The 19,918-nt window shown below is 44.9% G+C and overlaps 2 protein-coding genes and 1 pseudogene across 4 annotated transcripts in view; 1 reads left to right on the forward strand and 2 right to left on the reverse strand.

Annotated features, from left to right (window-relative positions):
- Positions 1–329: 329 nt before the first annotated feature.
- RCE1 (Ras converting CAAX endopeptidase 1) lies at positions 330–3,457 on the reverse strand (the record flags this gene model as incomplete). 2 transcript variants are annotated; one of them, XM_079708612.1, is made up of 8 exons in its annotated part: positions 330–995; positions 1,279–1,341; positions 1,611–1,682; positions 1,809–1,976; positions 2,504–2,582; positions 2,853–2,936; positions 3,031–3,133; positions 3,273–3,457. In XM_079708612.1, the coding sequence occupies 8 exons, from the start codon at positions 3,455–3,457 to the stop codon at positions 760–762; spliced, it is 990 nt and encodes a 329-aa protein (XP_079564738.1). In that variant the 3' UTR covers positions 330–759. The 2 variants fall into 2 exon arrangements, with proteins under 2 accessions (XP_079564738.1, XP_079564739.1); XM_079708613.1 differs by lacking the exon at positions 3,273–3,457 and having other exon boundaries at positions 2,853–2,932; positions 3,031–3,151.
- A 160-nt stretch (positions 3,458–3,617) lies between these two features.
- Positions 3,618–19,918, reverse strand: part of TOP6BL (TOP6B like initiator of meiotic double strand breaks) — a gene marked incomplete at its 5' end in the record, with an annotated part of 98,226 nt that continues 81,925 nt past the window's right edge. The window contains 3 exons of the mRNA XM_079709586.1: positions 3,618–3,746; positions 3,846–4,033; positions 7,517–7,592. Of these exons, the coding sequence (XP_079565712.1) occupies positions 3,681–3,746; positions 3,846–4,033; positions 7,517–7,592 (330 nt within the window). The 3' untranslated portion in view covers positions 3,618–3,680. The remainder of the gene's footprint in view (positions 3,747–3,845; positions 4,034–7,516; positions 7,593–19,918) is intronic.
- Positions 15,604–16,257, forward strand: LOC307055873 (histone H3-like centromeric protein A; annotated as a pseudogene). Its single transcript has 2 exons — positions 15,604–15,754; positions 16,000–16,257. The product of its transcript is annotated as a histone H3-like centromeric protein A (transcript).

Consider the following 19,918-nt stretch of genomic DNA (forward strand, 5'->3'; position numbering starts at 1 on the left):
CCCTCTCAGAGGCTGGAGGCTCCATCACTGGGGTCAAGGCCCTGGGTTCTACTCTGATCCTGGTAGATAGGCACAGGCCCCAGGGTGAGCCGGGCCCACACCTGGTACCTAGTCCCAGGCCCACCTGTGCTAGGACTTGGGGCCTTGCTCAGGAAGGAGAAAGCTGCAGACCCAGGGCAACCACAGGCTCCCATCCTGTCTGGTACTTCAGGGAACTAGGCCTACCAGGCTTACCTGCCTAGAGGTTAGTGTTCAAGGTAGCCAGGACCAGGTGGGGGGCATATTTCCAAGACCCCAAAGAGACTAATTCCCAAAGGTCCAAGGCCATGTTACCCAAGTTAAATCTCTTTAATATCCCAATACAAAGTCCTGATGCAAAAAGACAATGAGAAAACCCTGGGTAGGTGGGGGAGGGTTTTTGTAAATTCCACCCCGGAGCAGCTTTTCAGAGGCAGGGGGGACAGAGCAGCTCAGAGAAGCAACAGTCCAAAGTGAGGAAGGGAGTGCACGGCTCCTGGGACCCGCCCCTTGTCCCCTCACTCCCGGCTGCTCCTCAACCCCCTTTCAAGAGGGGCCACATCCTTTGGATATCTACTCCTTTCTCTTGGTCCCTGGGATTCAACTAGCTCTGGCTTCAATCCCCTACAAAAATTCCTGAGTTCTCGGGGACCCCAGCCAGCTCCTCCCCTGCAGTACCCCTTGATGGGGAGGGACTGGGAAGCCCATGAGAGTTCATAGGAGTGTGTACAGGAGCGTGGGTCAGGAGCACAGGGGAGCCTCTGAGTCCCCTGCCCGCTCCAAAAGCACACAAAGGGGAAGGCTGCCGTAGAGCTTAGGGTCCGTGAGGGGCTGGAGCAGAAGCAGGAAGAGTCCCACACCCAGGGCATAGCCTGCCAGCAGGGGCAGCCTCTGCGGATGCTCCAGGGCTGCGCATACGGCAGGAAAGCCCATGTAATTGCAGAAGGAGTGGCAGAGAACCGGCCCAATCAGGTGTCCTGGGGAGGGGAGACAGAGTAGCTCATGGAGCAGCCCCACCACCTCCCCGGGCCCTTCCAGGGCTAAGACCCTCATCCCCTGAAACAGGAGATCACTGCCCCACCCATCCACCCACACACAGCCTCTGCTTCCTGCCAGCTCTCAAACCACACCAGGCTCAGCCTGTCTCAAGGACTGCGGTAGAAGAAACTTGTCGCTCCTAGAACAAACACAGATTCCCATTCTCCCACCCACTCCTGTGGGCCCTTGAGCCCCAGGGGACCCGAGAGACTGAGGACCAACCTGTGCGAATGAAGAGGAAAGCAGTGTAGGCACCGAAGACAGCTGTGTAGGAGAACTGGAACGCTGGAGACGGGGAGGCCTCGAGTGACCACACCTGCATGCCCTTCCTGCCCCAGCACTGCACACCCATCAGCCAAAGACATCCCCTTCCCCTGGGGGCAGTGGCTGCCTGCCCCAGTACCTAGACTGTTCTCTACACCCCAACTCCCATGGTCAGAGGCCCCTCGAATACTATAGCCCTCTGTTCCCCATTCTTCCTCCAGAGTGACTTATCAGGGACACCCTCACACACCCAACCCAGGACTGCCCCAGGCAAGCTCTCTAGGACTCACCTGCAGACAAGAAGATGCTCCCCACACTGCTCTGGCGGAAACGAAGCTGCTCAAAAATGTGGTGAAAATGGGCTGAGGAAGATGAGAACCACGTCACATTCCTCCCAGCCTGCCCTATAGGCCCTGCCCTTGCCCCAAACCCCATTCTTGGTTCCCATGCCAGGAACATCTCAGCAAGACCAGGTTGGGCAAACTCACCAACTCCAAAGAAGAGTGGGCAGGTGAACACAGCAGGGCCCAGGCCTGTGCACGGTGCTAACATGGGCAGCATGCAGGCCCGGAACACCAGCTCCTCTGTCAGAGGCGCGATCACTTGGTTCCGCAGCCAGCGCATGTCCGTGAGGCAGCGGGCCCAGGAGCGAGGGGCTAGGGAGGGGATTCAGGGCAAGCAATGAGTGACTATTGAACAAAATGACCCTAGAGGCCCCAAGGGCCCCTCTGCCACAACCTCCCCCTGGCCAAACTCAGCTTAGGCATAAATACTTGTGAGAACAGGAAAGGGTCAAATTTTCTTATCGGACCTAGTATAAAACAGTGTCTCAAGGGGACCGAAAGGGAAGGCATTAGTAGCTGAGGCAAGGTGTCCTGACTGTAAACTCTGGAAACATCAAAACTTGCCCAAAACCAGCTCTAGTTTGGGAAACCAAAGGTTAAGGGAAGTAACGGACAATGCTCTCTTGTCCACAACAAGTACTGCCTGGGGTCCCTACGGGCCTCACTGGACATCAGGAACTAACTCTTAGAGACCACTGGATATCTGCTCCCACTTTACTGATGAGGAAACAGAACATCTCATGTCTCACGTCCAGGACCCACCATAAGCGCACTGATCCCCTTACCTCATTGTCCTGGACTGCCCGTGCCTACTTTTTTCCTTGGCCCTGAGGACTCACCTAGGACAACCTTCAACCCATCTGCCAGGTCACAGGGGCAATCCATAGAGAGCTGCATCAGTGGGCCCAGGAAAAGGATCTGGGGGCAAAAAAACAGGAGCGATCAAAGGAAAGGTTCAAACCATAATCCACTGCCCTTGCCCAGACATGGCTTCATGAGACTTCAAGCTTCCTGTTCTCTGCCAGGATTTCCCATAGATGCATACCCGAGGGCCCTGAGCCATCTCACAATTCTTGTCTCCCATCAGTCAAAAGCTGGATACAATCAGGATTAGAAAAAAAGGCCACGGAAAGAGCGTCACGCTAATAACAAAGAGCAGAGAAGGAAAAATAAAGCAAAAGCACTCACCATGGTCAGCAGCAGGGGCAGCAGCGCTGCTGGAAAAATGCCCTCCAGCCTGAATCCCATCAGGGTGAGTAGGGATGTGCCTGGCTGAGCCACAGAAAAGGGGGCATCAGTCTTGCTTCCTCCCCCAATGAGCCCTGAGACCTCTCGCCCGCTGCCCTCTGCCCCGCCTCCTTCGCACCTGGATGCCTGTAAGTTCCCTCCAGAGTAGCACGCAGAGGGGCGAGAGACTTGACACTACCAGGACACTGGTGAAGCGCCGCTTGATGACGGCAGGATGGTCCCTATGAAGGAGGCAGTAAGTTCAAGGGGCCCACAGCCACCTCCTGACAGCGCGGCCCCACCCTCTGTTCGCCCAAGCTCCGCCCACAGCCCCGCCTCGTGGAGGCGCGGGTTCCGGCCGCGCGCGCGCAGCCCCCGCACCTGGGCAGCTCGCTCTTCCAGACGTAGAGGCTGCCCACATAGGAGCAGGCGAGGCTGAGACAAGAGAACACGGACACCCAGCAGCACAAACCGGGGCCTGGACCGCCCAGAGCCGCCGACTCGGGCTGCCGCTCCGGCCGCGACACCGACAGCAGGCGAAACCCATCCCCGCCCAGCGCCGCCATCGCGCCCGGACCCGCGGCGCGCCCCAGTTCCCGCCGCTGCCAGGCCCGCTCCGGCCGGAAGCGTGGTGACGTCATCCGGCGGCGCGGGCTCCAGCCCCGCCCCCGACTCCTCCCTGACACTGAAGCAGAAGCTGCGCGCGCAGAGTAGATTTATTGAACTACAGACAACATGCGGCCCCGGCAGCGGCGGGGCCGACGTGGAGGCGGCGGGAGGGGGCCCGGTTCAGAACGCAGAGCCGGGACTCAGCCACTCGGACAGATTGGAGATTTCCTGCAGCCACAGCGCGTCCTGCGGGAGGAAAGGGGGCCCGGGGTGAGGACCCCTCGGCAGCGGCCGGGTCCCCGCCCTCCCGCCGCGCCCTCCCCTGCGCGGCCTTAGCCCGGTTACCTCCAGGCCGCTCCTGGGGCCCGTCCTGTTTCTGGTAGGGGTCAGGGGAGCCGCGGTGGGTTCCGCGCGGCCCAAGGCGGCCTCTGACGGGTTCAGGGCCCGAGGGGAGCGGAAAGCCCGCGTCTCCTCCACTCTTTGGCAGAGGCTGCCTCTTTTGAGACTCTTGTTTTCTACTTGCCCGCTGGTCCCTAGGAGAAAACAAGCCCGCTCATCTTACTCCCATGTCCTGTGCTAGGACGACCCTTGGGGGAAACCTGGGAGAAAGGGAGGAGCTGGAGTGCGGCTCTCTTAGCCCTCCCACCTCAGGACCCTTTCATCTGGTCCTGTCCGGATCAAAACCCGGCAGCTCCGGGTCTTCAGGGTCAGGCTGAGGCTGCACAATGGCTTCGGAGTCTCCCTGTAGCCACTGAGCTGGGCCTGGGAAGAGGCATCTGGGATTGAACCAAGCCCTCACTTGGGGCTTGCGCCCACTTGGTCACTTCACACAGATTCCTCGTGGAGTCTGCACCATCCAGCTCCTCCCTCCCTGCCAAGCTGTGATTCCCCTGCCAGAAAGCCGGCCTCACCTCTCTCCCGCTTTGTTGCGCACGCTGCATTAGGCAGTGCAAACTTAAAGTAAGTTTGGACCTATAGGTTCATCCTGAGCACGTCCTGGGAATGTAGATCAATGAGCTGTTCCCTGGGTGAAGCTCACAGATGCTAGGAACGATGCAGAAGTGTGTACAAAGTTCAGGGGTAAAACAAAGAAGCTGTTAACCATCTCTGTAAGTGAAAAATGGTTTCCTTGAGGAGATGTCTGAGATGGGTTTTGAAGGTTGAAGAGTAATACACTGGACTGACAAGGCAGAGGAAAGGATGAACAGGCTGAAAGGGTTAAGCAAGCACCCAAAGGTATTAAACAGTATCCCACACAAAATGCAAAGTGGGGGTCCAAGGAGATGAATCTGAATGGGTTAGTGGGAATCAGAGAAGGCTAAGAAATGGATTTTTATCTGTAGGAAATAGGAAAGCAGTGAAGAGTTTTTAAACACTGGAGATACATTGTTAATTTTGTATTTCAGAACAATCATTCGTCAAAGGTGTGGCTTAGAGTCAGCTTAGAGGAGGGAAGACCTCAAGAGCCCAGAAGAAGTGAAGGCAGCGGGGAGGAGTCAGAAGTATTCATAAGGCCAAATCGACAAGCCTTGGTAGTAGACTGGATATGAAACATTAGAATGGGGGGCATCTCAAACGAATCTCAGGTATCAGATGTGAAAAACTGGATAGGTTGTGCTATTAATCATGACAGAGACTGAAGAAAGAAGAGCTGATCTTGGGTGTGTGTGCAGAGGGCAAGATATCAGGAGAAAGGAAATTGAGGTACCAGTGGGACCACCATATGTAGCAGCCTAGTGAGCAGATATATCTCCCACCTAACAGGAGAGACCTGGAATGGCCATACCAGCTGAGGAGTCTTCTGCCCAGAGGCAGGGGTCAACGCCTGGGATGGAAGAGAGCAGCTAGGGAGGGAGTGCAGTATGAGCACTATTTGGGGGTGGCCAGAGGAAGCTACTCGAAGAGAGAAGATAAAGAGATGGGGAGAACCTGGTGAGTCATAGTCTCACAGTGCCAAGCTCTGCAAATAGTCCAGGTGTGATAAAGATAAATGCACAATCATCAATTTGGTAATTAAGAGGCCTTCCCAAACAAGAGACTTTGCAGTTCACAGGCCACAGGGAAAGCAAGTGCCCTGGGTTAGGGAGAGAATGAAAGAGAGAGAGGGAAACAGTGTAGCTTGCTTTTTTGAGAAACTTGATTGAGATGTGATGGAGAGAGAGAGGTGGGAGAAGTTCAAGATGATGGGAGATATCCTTTTGAAGATGGACCTCCTGAGGGAAAGGAACTCAGAAAAGAAGTTGAAGGTGCAGAGATGATAACGTGCTACCAAGAAAGCAGTAAGGATAATGCCACCCCTGAGCCTGGAGGGGGTGAGTCCCTATGCTGATAAGGTTCTGGCAGTGGGGGGAGTACAAACTGGGTGAGTTTACTGAAAAAAGAGGTTAGTAAGTGAAGTAGGAGGCTAAATCAGGAGGACGAGGCTTGGTAGTTTTTTAAAAGCATGGAGTGGCCACTGAGGAGAAGGCCAGGAAGACAATGGAAAGAATTGACAAACTGAAGGTTCCTCAGGGAATGGACCACAGGTGTACAGTGGCATCACACACTTAGTGATCTCCTTCAGTGTAGCTGCCCATGTGGAACATAGGACTGATGGCAGCTGGAGTTGCAGCTCTGTAAGGCAGAGCAGCTCAAACACTCTTCTAGGGGGCAGTCCAGCAGATCATAAACACCTAGATTTTAAGGCTTATGGTGCATTGTAGAGAAAGCATGAGCTTTAGAGGCAGCAGGAGTTCAGATCCTCCTCCTGCTAAGTGCTCTATCCGATCTCTGAACCTGGGTTGTCTCTTGTGAGAGGGGGCCAATGCTACCCACCCCAAAGGGTCACTGTGAAAATGGTCACTGGAAGAGCCTAGCATCTCCCTGGGTTCACAGAAGGTGCTGAATTAAATGTTACTTTTTTTCTTCTAAGGGAAGTACTTATTCTTTTGTCTTTTCACTACATAAATACTGAATCGTATGTGGTGAATACTGAATTGTGCTATATGATACATTTCCATTCTTCTAAATCTCCAAATCTAAATTATAGATTCTTGGCTTTGTACCAGCCTTCGCTGCAGGGTTCTTTTCAGGAGGAACAGCCCCCACAACATTTAAAATACAGTTTAACTGACAGAATGATTCAGAAACACATCTTAGGCCTAAGCACAGATGCCATGCAGTATGTTGTAGCTGTTACCCTGGAAAGAGGAATTTTACCAACAAAGCACGGTGCTGAAAGCAGTCCCCAAATTCCCTCAAGCCCAGGCATTGTTTGTTCCGACAGTGCATCCCCACCAGCCTGGCTCTGTTAGAGACAGACCAGAGCCAGACTGCCTGGGTTTGAATTCTGGCTCTGTCGTTTACTAGCTGTGTGACCTCAGGTAAGTTTATTGACATCTCTGGGCTCTGTTTCCTCATCTGTAAAATGAGGATAATAATAGTACCATAGGATTGTTTTGAGAATTAAGAGCGTTAATGCACTTTCAAATCTCGGACTAGTGCCTGGCACCTGCACCATACCAGTTCAAGCACCAGTGGCTATGATTATTTTCAGACATACACAACTGCTACTGCAGGCCCTGAAGGCTGTTTAAGTGTAGGAGGGAGGGGAAAAGACAATATAATCACCGTCACATTACACACACTGACACCTCCCCATAACATTTATCAAGGTTGAGGTGGTGTCTGCATCCAGGAGCAGACTCCGGAGCCCCAAACACAGTAGTAACCAAAACGAAGGACAGCCACAGCAGCAACACTATAATGATGAAAACATGAAGGAACCAACTGAATTCAGGGCCCTGCCCCATCATGTGCAGCTATCTAACTGCACAAACTGTGAGAAATTTCTAGTCCTATTGTACCAGCTTTTGGAAGGGAATGCCTCCTGCTGCCCCAGAATACCCAGAGTGGTGGTGGGAGCCAAGCAAATCCCAGAACATTGCTGTGGTGTAAGGTGCTGTCTGAAAGTTTGAAGTCACACCTTTTACTTCCCAGCTTTGATCCAGGGCTCACCTGAAAAGCTGAAACCTTACCTGCAAGGAGCTCCGGGCTGCTGTTCTCGTGTGCATCCTCTGTGCTCTGCTCTGCATTATTTTTCTCTGGGAGCAGCTGCTTAAAAAATTAGAAGTCCTAAGTGAGTTTTGCAGAAGCATGAACAAGCCCCAGTGAGATCACGTGCCTGTGGCTTTGTTGACCTCACAGGGCTTTCCTCCTTCACCTGGAACCCCTTCTTACTTCCTCCTGGCTCATGTGAACCCCCTGCCCAGCCCCCAACTTTCAAGACTTCCTTCTTCTTTTGGAGGCTTTGCAGTTCACTCCAGCCATTCCGGGCATTTCCTAGCTTTTCTGAACTCCGGTCACTCATGTACTACTGTCTGCTCCATTCCTTGGGCTCTTAAGTATGCATTGCATGCCCCTTTTCATCAATTTATGTATTTATGTCCATTTTCTACATCTTAAATTCCTTGTAAGGTTCATCATGCCTGTATCTCTTTTACAGCTAGCGTAGTGCCTTGCACAGGGTAAGTGCTCAACAAATGACTGACTGAGGTCAAACATGGGAAGCCACAGGGCACATTTTGTAGTCTTGTATAGCCTTTCAAAGCCCTGCTATTTGGTTCAATTTGGACAGAGAAACAAAGGTCAGAACCCAATCCTCCCAGCTCCTTGTTTTTCAATACAAGTATATAAAAATAGATATCCTCTTCATCAAAATTAAAAACTGTTGTGCTTCAAGGGACACTTGAAAGTGAAAAGTCAACCCACAAGAATGGGAGAAAATATTTGGAAATCATATCTGATAAGGGACTTGTATCCAGAATAAAGAACTCATAGTTCAACTTTAAAATAACAACCCAATAAAAAAATGGGTTTGACAAAGAATTTGAATAGACATTTCTCCAAAGAAGAGATATAAATGGCCAATAAGCACATGAAAAGATGCTCAACATCATTATTCATTAGGGATATGCAAATCAAAGCCACTATGAGATACCACTTTATACCTACTGGGATGGTAGTAATAATAATAGATAATAACAAACTGTGGATGAAGATGTGGAAAAATTGGAACCATTACACAGTGCCGGTGGGAAAGTAAAATAATGCAGCCAGTTTGGAAAACAGTTTGAGTTACCATATGACCCAGCAATTCTGCCCCTAGCTATACACCAAAGAGAATTAAAAACATATGTCCACACACACAAAAATGTTTATATCAGCATTATTCATAATAGCCAAAAAGTGGAAATAACATGTCTATCAACTGATGGATGGATTAAAAAATGTGGTGTATATCCATACAATGGACTACTACTCAACCATAAAAAGGAATGTACTGTTACCTATTACAACATGGATGAACCTTGAAAACATTATGCTAAGTGAAAGAAGCCAGACACAAAAATCCACTTATTGTATGATTCCATTTATATGAAATATCCAGTATAGGCAAATCCACTGAGAGGAAAAGTAAATTAGTGGTTGCCAGGGGACAGGAGATAGGAGAACTGGGACTGACTGCAAATTAGGTACAAGGTTTTCTTCTTTGGCGTGATGGAGATGTTCTGGAATTTACTGGTGATGGTTGCAAACCACAGTGAATATACTTAAAACCACTGAATTGTAAATTTACAGTGGTAAATTTTATGGTATGTGAATTATAACTCAATAAAAAATGTATTCTATCATATGTTGTTTACCAAGGCAAGTTTCAGTTTCTAAGTAATTATATTCCAAGAAACATAGAAGAGGTAAAGATGGCCCTAAAGGTGTGAAAAAAGAAACAGTATTAGGAAAATTTCCAAACATCTTTTTTCTTCTTTAAGAAAAAGCTTACTCTTTTACTTCACTTCAGCCTAGAAATCTCATGTAATAGACAAACCTTTACCCAAGGAAATACCTACATTCAGATATAAATCTCTGAGTCCTAGGAGAGCCTTGCACACCTTCCATTCTCATCAGGTCCCCCAGATGAGAGAGCCCTATCCTCAGGGTAGACCTCCTTGAGTTTAACACTCTATGAGACATTTCATTCTGGTCTACCACCTGCGAAACAATACCTTTCCTTAGGAAGCTGCCTCCATGCTACTGCTCCTGCTTACTCTGGGTTTAAGTTTTTAGTCTCTACACTCAAATGTGACAGTAAGTCCAGGATTACTATCTTGTCTTCATGGCCCACTGTCCTCTGTTCCAAAACCAAGGCTTAAAATCTCCACTCCTGGCACGACCTTTCCATGAATATATTCTATAAAACACTAAATATTCTCTCATTTCTTTCATTTCTCCATAAACTATATAATAGCCATAGATGGTTTTATTAAATGTTATTCAAGAGGTCAGCTATTCTACTTTACCTGTTTAGAAATGGAAACTGAGAGACTGGTGCAGAGGTAAAAGAATTGGACCTATCATCATTAATCTTGTAGTTTTTAGCTACAGCCACTGGGTGCCAGTCGTGTGCCACTAACAAGTTACTAATCACTGGCCATTATCTGAGGGAAACGGTAATGATCTTGAGTAGAGAAGTATGGGTTTGGTCACTCATCTTCTCTGGGCTTGTGATCGAGTCCTATATGGCAAAAATGTTACTAGGCTTCGGATCCAGGAGACCTCATTATAAATCCTAGCCTTGCCATTTACTGACTGTGTGATTCTGGGCAAATTAGAAAAGTTCTCTAACCAGTTTCTTCATTTATAAAATGGGAAATCTACAACCTACCTCAGGACTTTTGTAGAGATTAAAGTGGAAATCTTGGCACAGATTAGGGAGTCAATAAACGTTCCTTCCTTCCAAGCCCTATGACTACTGCATAAGACTAGCCAGCCATCTGCCAAATTTGCTGGGCTGTGAATGGCCCTGAGGCTATGGGCCATCACCATAGCAATACAGTGGGGCAAAGGAAGTCAGATCATTTCCTTTTCAGATCTCACTGGGATATCAGAGAGGCCCAAGCAAAAGGACTTCACAGGCTGAAACACTTGTAGATCCTGCCCATATATCTCAGGTCCTATGATAATGCCACATGCCTTACCCTTGACCTATCCCTAGAAATTTGAAGATATAGATGGCTGCAGTGAATTGAATAGTAGCCCCCCAAAAGATATGTCCAAGTCTTAACCACTAGTACCTGTGAATGTGCAAAGGGTCTTTGCAGATGTAATTAAGGATCTCAAGATAAGATCATTGTGGATTTAGAGAGGGCCCTAAATCCAATGACAGGTGTCCTTGTAAGAGAAAGGCAGAGGGAGACTTGAGAGACAAAGGGGAATGGCCATGTGAAGATGGAGGCAGAGACTGGAGTCATGTGGCCACGAGTCAAGGAACATCTGGGGCCACCAGAGCTGTAAGGGGTAAGGAAGCATTCTCCTCTAGAGCCTTTGGAGGGAGTGTGGCCCTGCCAACACCTTGATTTCAGACTTCTGGACTCCAGAACTCTGAGATAATAAATTTCTTTTGTTTTTAAGCTACCAAATTTGTGGTAATTTGTTACAACATCCACAGGTAACTGATACAATGGGTATTAGCTTTTACCTATTCGCTCAAGTTGTGGGCAGCAGCTTACCGAGCTGAAGGGAAACCAGCAAGAGTGTTTGCAGTGAGCCAGCTGAAAGGAATGGCAGATGCATTCCTAGGAAGGTGCTTCCTAGAAGGTACATGCAGCCATGAAAAAACAGTGTGGTGAAGGGAGTATTTACAGGGGTTCACTGCTACAAAGCAGAGGAGAGTGGGCAAATCCATGAGATGCTGTGATCCTTGGGTGACTAGGTACCCAAACCTCCCCATCTGATCAGGCAAACAGAAGTAAGAGGGGGAGAGAGGCACAAGAGGTGTCTCTCAGAAACAGTGTCTGTAATTTTTATAGCAACTTTATTGAGCTATAACTTGCATACGTATAATGAATTGCATCTTTATAAAATGTACAATTTGATAAGTTTGGGCAAATGTACATACTTGTGAAACCATCAAGATAACCAGCACATCCATCACCCTCAAAAGTTTCTTCTGCCCTTCATAACTCCTCCACTCCCTCCAACTCCTATGCCTCCCGTCTTCAAGCAACCACTGATCTGTAACTACAGAGTAATTGGCATTTTATAGAACTGTGATAAATTCAGTCAAGCAGTATGTACTCTTGTATTTCCAGGTTTTTTCATTCAGCATGATTATTTAGAGATTCATCCATCCTACTGTGGGTATCAACAGTTCACTCCTTTTATTGCTGAGTAGTATTCCAGTGAATGGATATGCCGCAGTGTATTTATTCATTTACCTGTTGACACTGGGTTGTTTCCAGTTTTTGGCTATTACAAATATGGTAGATGTGCCATGAACATTGGTGTATACATTTTTGTGTGGTATATGCTTTCACTTCTCTTGGGTAAATACCTAGAAGTAGAATGGCTAGGTCGTGAGATAGATGTATATTTAACTTTTTAAGAAACTGCAAAACTGTTCTCCAAAGTGGTTGTATCATTTTTTATTCCTACAAATAGGGTACAAAGAGTTCCAGTTCCTGCACATCCTTGCCAACACCTGGTATGGTCAGTCTTTTTATTCCAAGTAGGTGTGAAATATTATTTCATTGTGGTTTTCATTTGCACTTCCCTAATGACTAATGTTGAGCATATTTTTGTATGTTTTTTAAAATTAATTAATTATATTTTTTGGCTGCATTGGGTCTTCATTGCTGCGCGTGGGCTTTCTCTAGTTGCAGTGAGCGGGGGCTACTCTTCGTTGTGGTGCACGGGCTTCTCATTGCGGTGGCTTCTCTTGTTGCAGAGCACGGGCTCTAGGCGCGCAGGCTTCAATAGTTGTGGCATGCGGGCTTAGTTGCTCCACGGCATGTGGGATCTTCCGGGACCAGGGCTCAAACCCATGTCCCCTGCATTGGCAGGTGATTCTTAACCAGTGCGCCACCAGGGAAGTCCCCATATTTTTGTATGTTTAGTTGCTTTTGTATATCTTGTTTTGTAAAATGTGTGTTCAAATCTTTTGCCAATTAAAAAAATTGGGTTGTTTGTTTTCTTATTATTGAGGTTTGAGAGTTTTAAAATAATCTGAACATGACGGTAAGATTTTTAACTAAAAGTTCAACTTCTTTAATACTATAAAACTACCAGGTATATGGAGCTATTTCTTCTTGAGTGAACTTTGGTAATTTATGTCTTTCAAGGAATTTTCCATTTAATCTAAATTGTCAAATTTAGTGCAGTGTTCATAATATTCCCCAATAATCCTTTTAATATCTGATGCCACCTCTCTAATTTCTGATATTAGTGGCAATTTGTGTCTTCTCTTATTAATCTTCTTTCTCAATGAACCACCTTTACGTTTCACTGATTTTTTTTCTCTATTGTTTTTCTATTTTACTGACTTCCACTCTGATCTTTATTATTTCATACTTCTGTTTACGTTTAATTTGCTCTTCTTATTCTAGTTGAAGTTGGAAGCTGAGGTCATTGATTTAAGACCTTTTTCTTTATCTTTTTCTTTTTGGCTGCACCACATGGCATGTGAGACCTTAGTTCCCCAATCAGGGATCAAACTCCTGCCCCCTGCAGTGGAAACATGGAGCCTTAACCACTGAACCACCAGGGAAGTCCCGAGACCTTTTTCTTTTCTAACACAGGTATTTTCCTCTCTAACTACTGCATTAGCTATGTCTCACAATTTTTGATAATATGTACTTCCATTTTAATTAAATTAAAATATTTTCTACTTTCTCTTTTGATTTTGTGTTTGATCCATGGGTTATTTATAAGTGTGTCATCTAGTTTCCAAATATTTGGAGTTTTCCAGATATCTTTTTCTTATTAATTTTATTATAATAAAATAATAAAATATAATAATTCTATTGTGGTCAAAAACATACTTTATATGACTCAGATCCTTTAAAATTTATTGAGATGTATTTAATGGCTCAGAATATGGTCTATCTTGCTATATGTCCCTTGTATACTTAGAAATAATGTATAGTCTACTGTGGTTGGGCAGAGTATTTTATAAATACCAGTTAGGTAAAGTTAATTCATAGTGTTATTTGAGACTTCTACAAACTTACTAATTTTTTTTTTTTTGGCTGCGTTGGGTCTTCGTTGCTGTGCACGGGCTTTTTCTCTAGTTGTGGCGAGGTGGGGCTGCTCTTCATTGCGGTGTGCAGGCTTCTCACTGCGGTGGCTTCTCTTGTTGCGGAGCAAGGGCTCTGGGTGCGCGGGCTTCAGTAGCTGCAGCACATGGGCTCAGTAGTTGTGGCTTGCAGGCTCTAGCGTGCAGGCTCAGTAGTTGTGGTTCACGAGCTCAGTTGCCCCACAGCATGGGGGAATCTTCCAGGACCAGGGATCGAACCCATGTCCCCTGCATCGGCAGGAGGATTCTTAACCACTGTGCCACCAGGGAAGTCCCCAAACTTACTGATTTTTCTGTCTACTTGTTCTACAAATTACTGAGAGAGGTATGTCGTGATCTCCCAATATAATTGTGGACTTCATTTCTCCTTAGAGTTCTGTTAATTTTGCTTCATGCATTTAAAAACTCTCTAAAAAGTTTTATGAATGTTTAGAGCTATTGTGTTCATTGTATTCACTGTATTATATTCATCATTATGAAGTAACCCTCTTTATCCCTAGTAATATTCTTTGCTCTGAATTCTACTTTGTCTGATATTACTATACCCTCTCCAGCTCTCTTTTTATTAGTGTAAGCATGGTATATCTTTTTTCTATTCTTTTACTTTTAATCCATTTCTGTCTTTATATTTAAAGTGGGATTCTTGTAGGCAGCATATAGTTGGCTTTTTATTCAATCTAACAATCTCTGCCTTTTAATTGGGTTGTTTAGACTATATTTAATATGATAATTGATATGGCTGGGTTTAAATATATCATCTTATTGTTTTCTATTTGTCTCATCTGTTCTTTGTTCCCTTTTCTTTTTCATCTTTTTCTTCTTTTAGATTGAGTATTTTTTGATAGATTATTTTCTAGAGCAGTTTTAAGTTCATAGCAAAATTGAGCAGAATATAGAGAGATTTCCCATATTCCCTCTGTCCCCACTGATGCCTCTACCATTATCAACATCCCCCACTGGAATGGTACATTTGTTACAAGTGATGAACCTACACTGACATATCATTATCATCCAAATTTCATAGTTTACGTTAGGGTTCACTCCTGGTGTATATTTTGTGGGTTCAAACAGATGTATAATGACACATATCTACCATTATACTATCATATAGAATAATTCCACTGCCCTAATAGTCCTCTGTTCTCCCTCTATTCATTCCTCCTTTCCTCCTAACACCTGACAACCACTGATTTTTTTTTTACTGTCTCCAGAGTTTTGCCTTTTTCAGAATATCATGCACTGTATTTGGAATCATATAGTATGTTGCCTTTTCAGGTTGGCTTCCTTTTACTTACTTATATGAATTTAAGTTTCCTCATATCTTTTCATGGCATGATAGCTCATTTCTTTTTCAGCGCTGAGTAATATTCCATTGTCTGCATGTACCACAGTTTATTTATCCGTTCACCTACTGATAGATATCTTGGTTGCTTCCAAGTTTCGGCAATTATGAAGAAGGCTGCTGTAAACATCTGTGTACAAGTTTTTGTGTGGACATAAGTTGTAACTCCTTTGGGTAAATACCAAGGAGCATGATTACTGGATCACATGGTAAGAGTATGTTTAGTTTTATACAAAACTGCCAAACTGTCTTCCAAAGTAGCTGTACTATTTTGCATTCCCACCAGCAATAAATGAGAGTTCCTGTTGTTCCACATCTTTGCCAGCATTTGGATTTTGGCCCTTCTGGTAAGTGTATAGTGATATCTCATTGTTGTTTTAATTTACATTTCCCTGATGATGTATGATGTGGACCACCTCTTCATGTGCTTATTTGCTATCTGATGCCATTTTTCGTGAGGTATCTGTTAAGGTCTTTGACCCATTTAAAAATTTTTGTTGAGTGAATCCACGGCAGAGCAGGCAATTTGAACGCCACCCAGCCGGGGCATGCGGCCAGGGTGCTGCTGACCCTCACCTGGACACCAGCCTCTGCCTCTGGACCCGGAAGGCCGAGAAGGAGCCGCGGGTCCGCAACCCTGAGCGCCAGCCATGGGCCCGTGTCGAGGGTTCCGCAAGCCCGAAGCCCCAAGGAGGCGCACCGCGAGCCCGGCTCCCGCCGCCCGGCCGGGCCCATACTTAGGCACTTCCTCCCGTCAACTTGCTCGCCGGAGACATTGGGTTCTGAAGGAGATCCGAACTCTTTTTTTTTTTTTTTTTTTTTTTTTTTTTTTTGTGGTATGCGGGCCTCTCACTGTTGTGGCCTCTCCCGTTGCGGAGCACAGGCTCCGGATGCGCAGGCTCAGCAGCCATGGCTCACGGGCCCAGCCGCTCCGCGGCATATGGGATCCTCCCAGACCGGGGCACGAACCCGTATCCCCTGCATCGGCAGGCGGACTCTCAACCACTGCGCCACCAGGGAGGCCCGAGATCCGAACTCTTGAGAAGAGGACACACACCTGTTGTTAAGGAAGAACCCCCTTCTGCCGCCTGGCAAGAGAAATATGTGTTAAATTCACTCATGGTGTGGACTTCAGTTGGCAAGCTCAGGCCATGTTGGCCCTACAAGAGGCAGCAGAAGCGTTTCTAGTTCATCTCTTTGAGGATGCCTATCTCCTCTCCTTACATGCCCGCCACGTCACTCTCTTCCCAAAGGATGTGCTGCTGGCCAGGAGGATCCGAGGCATTCAGGAAGGGCTCAGCTGAGCTCCTGCCGCCCGTGACTCTGGATGATACCAGGGAATCTGCCCGTAACCAGGACCAGGTTCTGTACAAGGTGCTGCCTGGACTTGCTGTTTCTGAGCAGAGTGTGTGTGTTGTTTTTGTAATTAGTTTTTTTTTTAAGAAGACTGCATGGCTTTCCTCTGTAATAGAAGTAATATATGACAGAATCAACACATTCCGAAAGTCCTGAGAATAATTTTCAGATGAGGAGACTCCAAGTTTGACTTCACTTTGCAAATTATTCATACGACTGATGATTTGGAAGACATCAGATTTTCTAGGTTATGGGAGAAAAGGATATTTACTGATTATTTTAGATCTTTCTGTACCATTTAAATTTTTTACCATATGTATATTTACTTTTATTTAAAACATAAGGGAAAAAATAAGAGACGACCACTTCAATCAGTTGCATGGAAGAGCCTGGCACATCCAGCATACAAATCTCTGTCCTTCAGATTGACTTCATCATTAGTGGCAGCAGCAAGTTCCTGTGTGGATTGTGCCTGTCGACAGATTATAAAGCTTTTCAAAAACTCAATTGGGATGAAAATAGGAAATCGTTAAGGTTTGATGTTCTGGCTCCTTCTGGTAAATTCCTATCAAAATCACTCAGAAATTCTAGCTTGTAGAATTTATTTTATTCTTATTTGCAAATCATAGACAATGTATCATAATTTATACCTCAGAATTTTTCATTCCAGGACTTTTAAGAGTCTTTTCAATGTTTTTACAGGTATTTTTTATAACTTCCTTGTGGAGAGATAATAAAAATAATTCTTTAATGAGAAAAAGTTAAAGCGAAGTTACTATTATACAGAGATTATACTGTGTTCTTTGTGTGTTAGCGTTAAGTTCTTCACTTGGACACTTTGCCAACAGCCACAATTTAAACGAGAGAATTCAGGGATGTGTTTTTGTCTCCAGTGGAGTAGAGTATGAGCAGATAAAAACCTTGCCCATCTCTTGTAACTGAGAGCAGTTTAAGAGATTTCCAGAGAAATGGGAAGTGCCACCCGAAGACTTCTAGATATTGTGTGTGGTGAAAATGATTAGTGAGGGTGGATACTAATAATGATGTGTCGGCCAACTGAATTGAGAGACAAACTAAAGGGAAAAGGACCAAGTTCTGTTGTTTGATAAATTTTAACCCTTTGGAAAAACCTTTTCCTGTTGGACATCAACTCATTTTTATGTAGACATTGGAATAAAGCTTATCTATCTATGACTATAAAAAAACATTTTTTTCTTGTTGTTGATTTTTAAGAGTTCTTTGTGTATTTTGGATAATAGTCCTTTAATCAGAGGTGTCTTGTAAATATCTTCTCCCAGCCTGTGGCTTGTCTTCTCATTCTCTTGAGGGTTGAATATTTTTTATGATTCCATTTTATCTCCTTTCTTGGATTATTAGGTATAACTCCTTGATGTGTTATTTTGATGGTTCCTTTCATCTTTAACTTACCAGTTTATTCAAGTAATATTATACCACTCCACAGATAGCATAAATCCTTACAACTATACATCTCCATTTCTCTCCTCCTGGTCTGTATGCTATTGTTGTCATACATTTTACTTCTAACATAGGTTATAGACCTCAAAATACATTATTACTGTTTTTGCTTTAAAAAGTTAATTATGTTTTAAAGAGATTTAAATAATAAGAAAAGTCTTTATATATATCCACATAGTTACCATTTTAAGTACTCTTCATTCCTTTGTGTAGACCCAGGTTTCCATCTGGTGTCATCTTCTGCTTGAAGGACTTCTTTTACATTTATATTTCTTGTCTGCAGATAATGAATTCTTTCATCTCTTGTATGTCATAAAAAGTCCTCATTTCATATTTGTCTTTAAGGATACTTTTGTTGGGTAAAGAATTCTAGGTTGACAGGTTTTTGGTTTTTTTCAGTACTATAAAGATGTTCTTCCATTTTCTTCTAGCTTATACGGTTTCTGATGAGAAACTTGCTGTAATCCTTATCTTTGTTTCCTTGTATTACATAACAAGGTGGTTTTTTTTGTGTGTCTCTGTTTTTAAGATTTCTTTTTACCACTGGTTTTAACCAATTTAATTATGATGTGCCTTGTTGTAGTTTTCTTTGCTTCTTGGGCTTGGAGTTTGTTGAGATTCTTGGATCTGTACGATTAATAGATTTCATCAAATTTGGAAAAATTTCAGCCATTATTTCTTCAAATATATTTTCTGCCTCTGCTGCTTCTTCAGATTCTTTAATTATACATGTATTAGCCTATGTGAAGTTGTCTTATAACTCACAGATGCTCAATGGTCTATTATTATTTTAACCTCTGTGTTTAATTTTCATTTATTTATTTGTTTGTTTATTTTTGGCTGTGTTGGGTCTTCGTTGCTGCGCGCAGGCTTTCCCAAGTTGCGGTGAGCAGGGTCTACTCTTTGTTGTGGTGTGCGGGCTTCCCATTGCAGTGGCTTCACTTGTTGCAGAACATGGGCTCTAGGCACGTGGGCTTCAGTAGTTGTGGCATGCAGGCTCAGTAGTTGTAGCTCACGGGCTCTAGAGCACAGGCTCAGTAGTTGTGGCACACGGGCCACACAGGGATCGAACCTATGTTCCCTGCATTGGCAGGTGGATTCTTAACCACTGAGCCACCAGGGAAGCCCCCTCTGTGTTTAATTTCAGATAGTTTCTATTGCTCTGTGTTTTTCCTTAAGTGTCTAATGTGCCATTGATACTATTCGGTGTAACCAGTATAATTTTCACCTCAGAGACATTAGTTTTCACCTTAAAGTTTGTTTGGGGTCTTTTTTATACCTTCCACATCTCTAACGAATATGTTCAATCTTTCCTCTAATTTCCTGAACATATGGAATACAGTTATAAGAATAACTGTTTTTTGTCTACTAATTTTATCTTCCATGTCAGTTCTGGATCAGTTTGGATTGATTGACTGATCAATTGATTGAGTTTTCTCTTCATTGTGGGTTGTATTTTCCTCCTTCTTAGCATGTCTGTTATTTTTTTTTATTAGATTCAAGGCAGTGTGAATTTACCTTGGTGGGTGCTGGATATTTTTGTATTCTTATAAATATTCTTGAACTTTGCTCTGAGATGCCACTGAATTACTTGGAAACCACTTGATCCTTTTAGGTCTTGCTTCTGCTTTTGAGCTTTGTCAGGCAGAACCAAGGAGTGTTTATTGTAGATGTAATTTTTTTCCATTTCTGAGGCAAGACTATTAGTATTTTACCTGATGCTCCATAAATTATAAGACTTTGCTCTCTGGTTGATGGGAATAGGCACTATTCCCAGCCCTGTGTAAGCTCTGCCTATTGGCCCCTGTAATCCTTCTGAGTGGTTCTTTACCTGGATGGTTTCTTCACATGAATGAGCTGATCAGTACTCAACTGAATACTAGAGAGAGGAACCTCTGCAGATCTCCAGAATTCTCTCTCCGTGCAGTTCTCTCTTCTCTGGTACTCTGCCCTGAAAGTTTAAGCTGCCTTAGCATCCCTGGATTCCTAGCTTCATCTATTCAACTCAGGGACACCATTAGGCTTTGCCTGGATTCCTTCTCCCTGTTCCACAGTCTCTGTACTTTCTCTAAGCAGTGTGCAAGGGCATTCATAGAGCTCACTTCGTTGTTTTCCATCTCTCAGAAATGACTA

Source organism: Hyperoodon ampullatus (assembly GCF_949752795.1).
Source record: "Hyperoodon ampullatus genome assembly, chromosome: 7".
NCBI lineage: Eukaryota > Metazoa > Chordata > Mammalia > Artiodactyla > Ziphiidae > Hyperoodon > Hyperoodon ampullatus.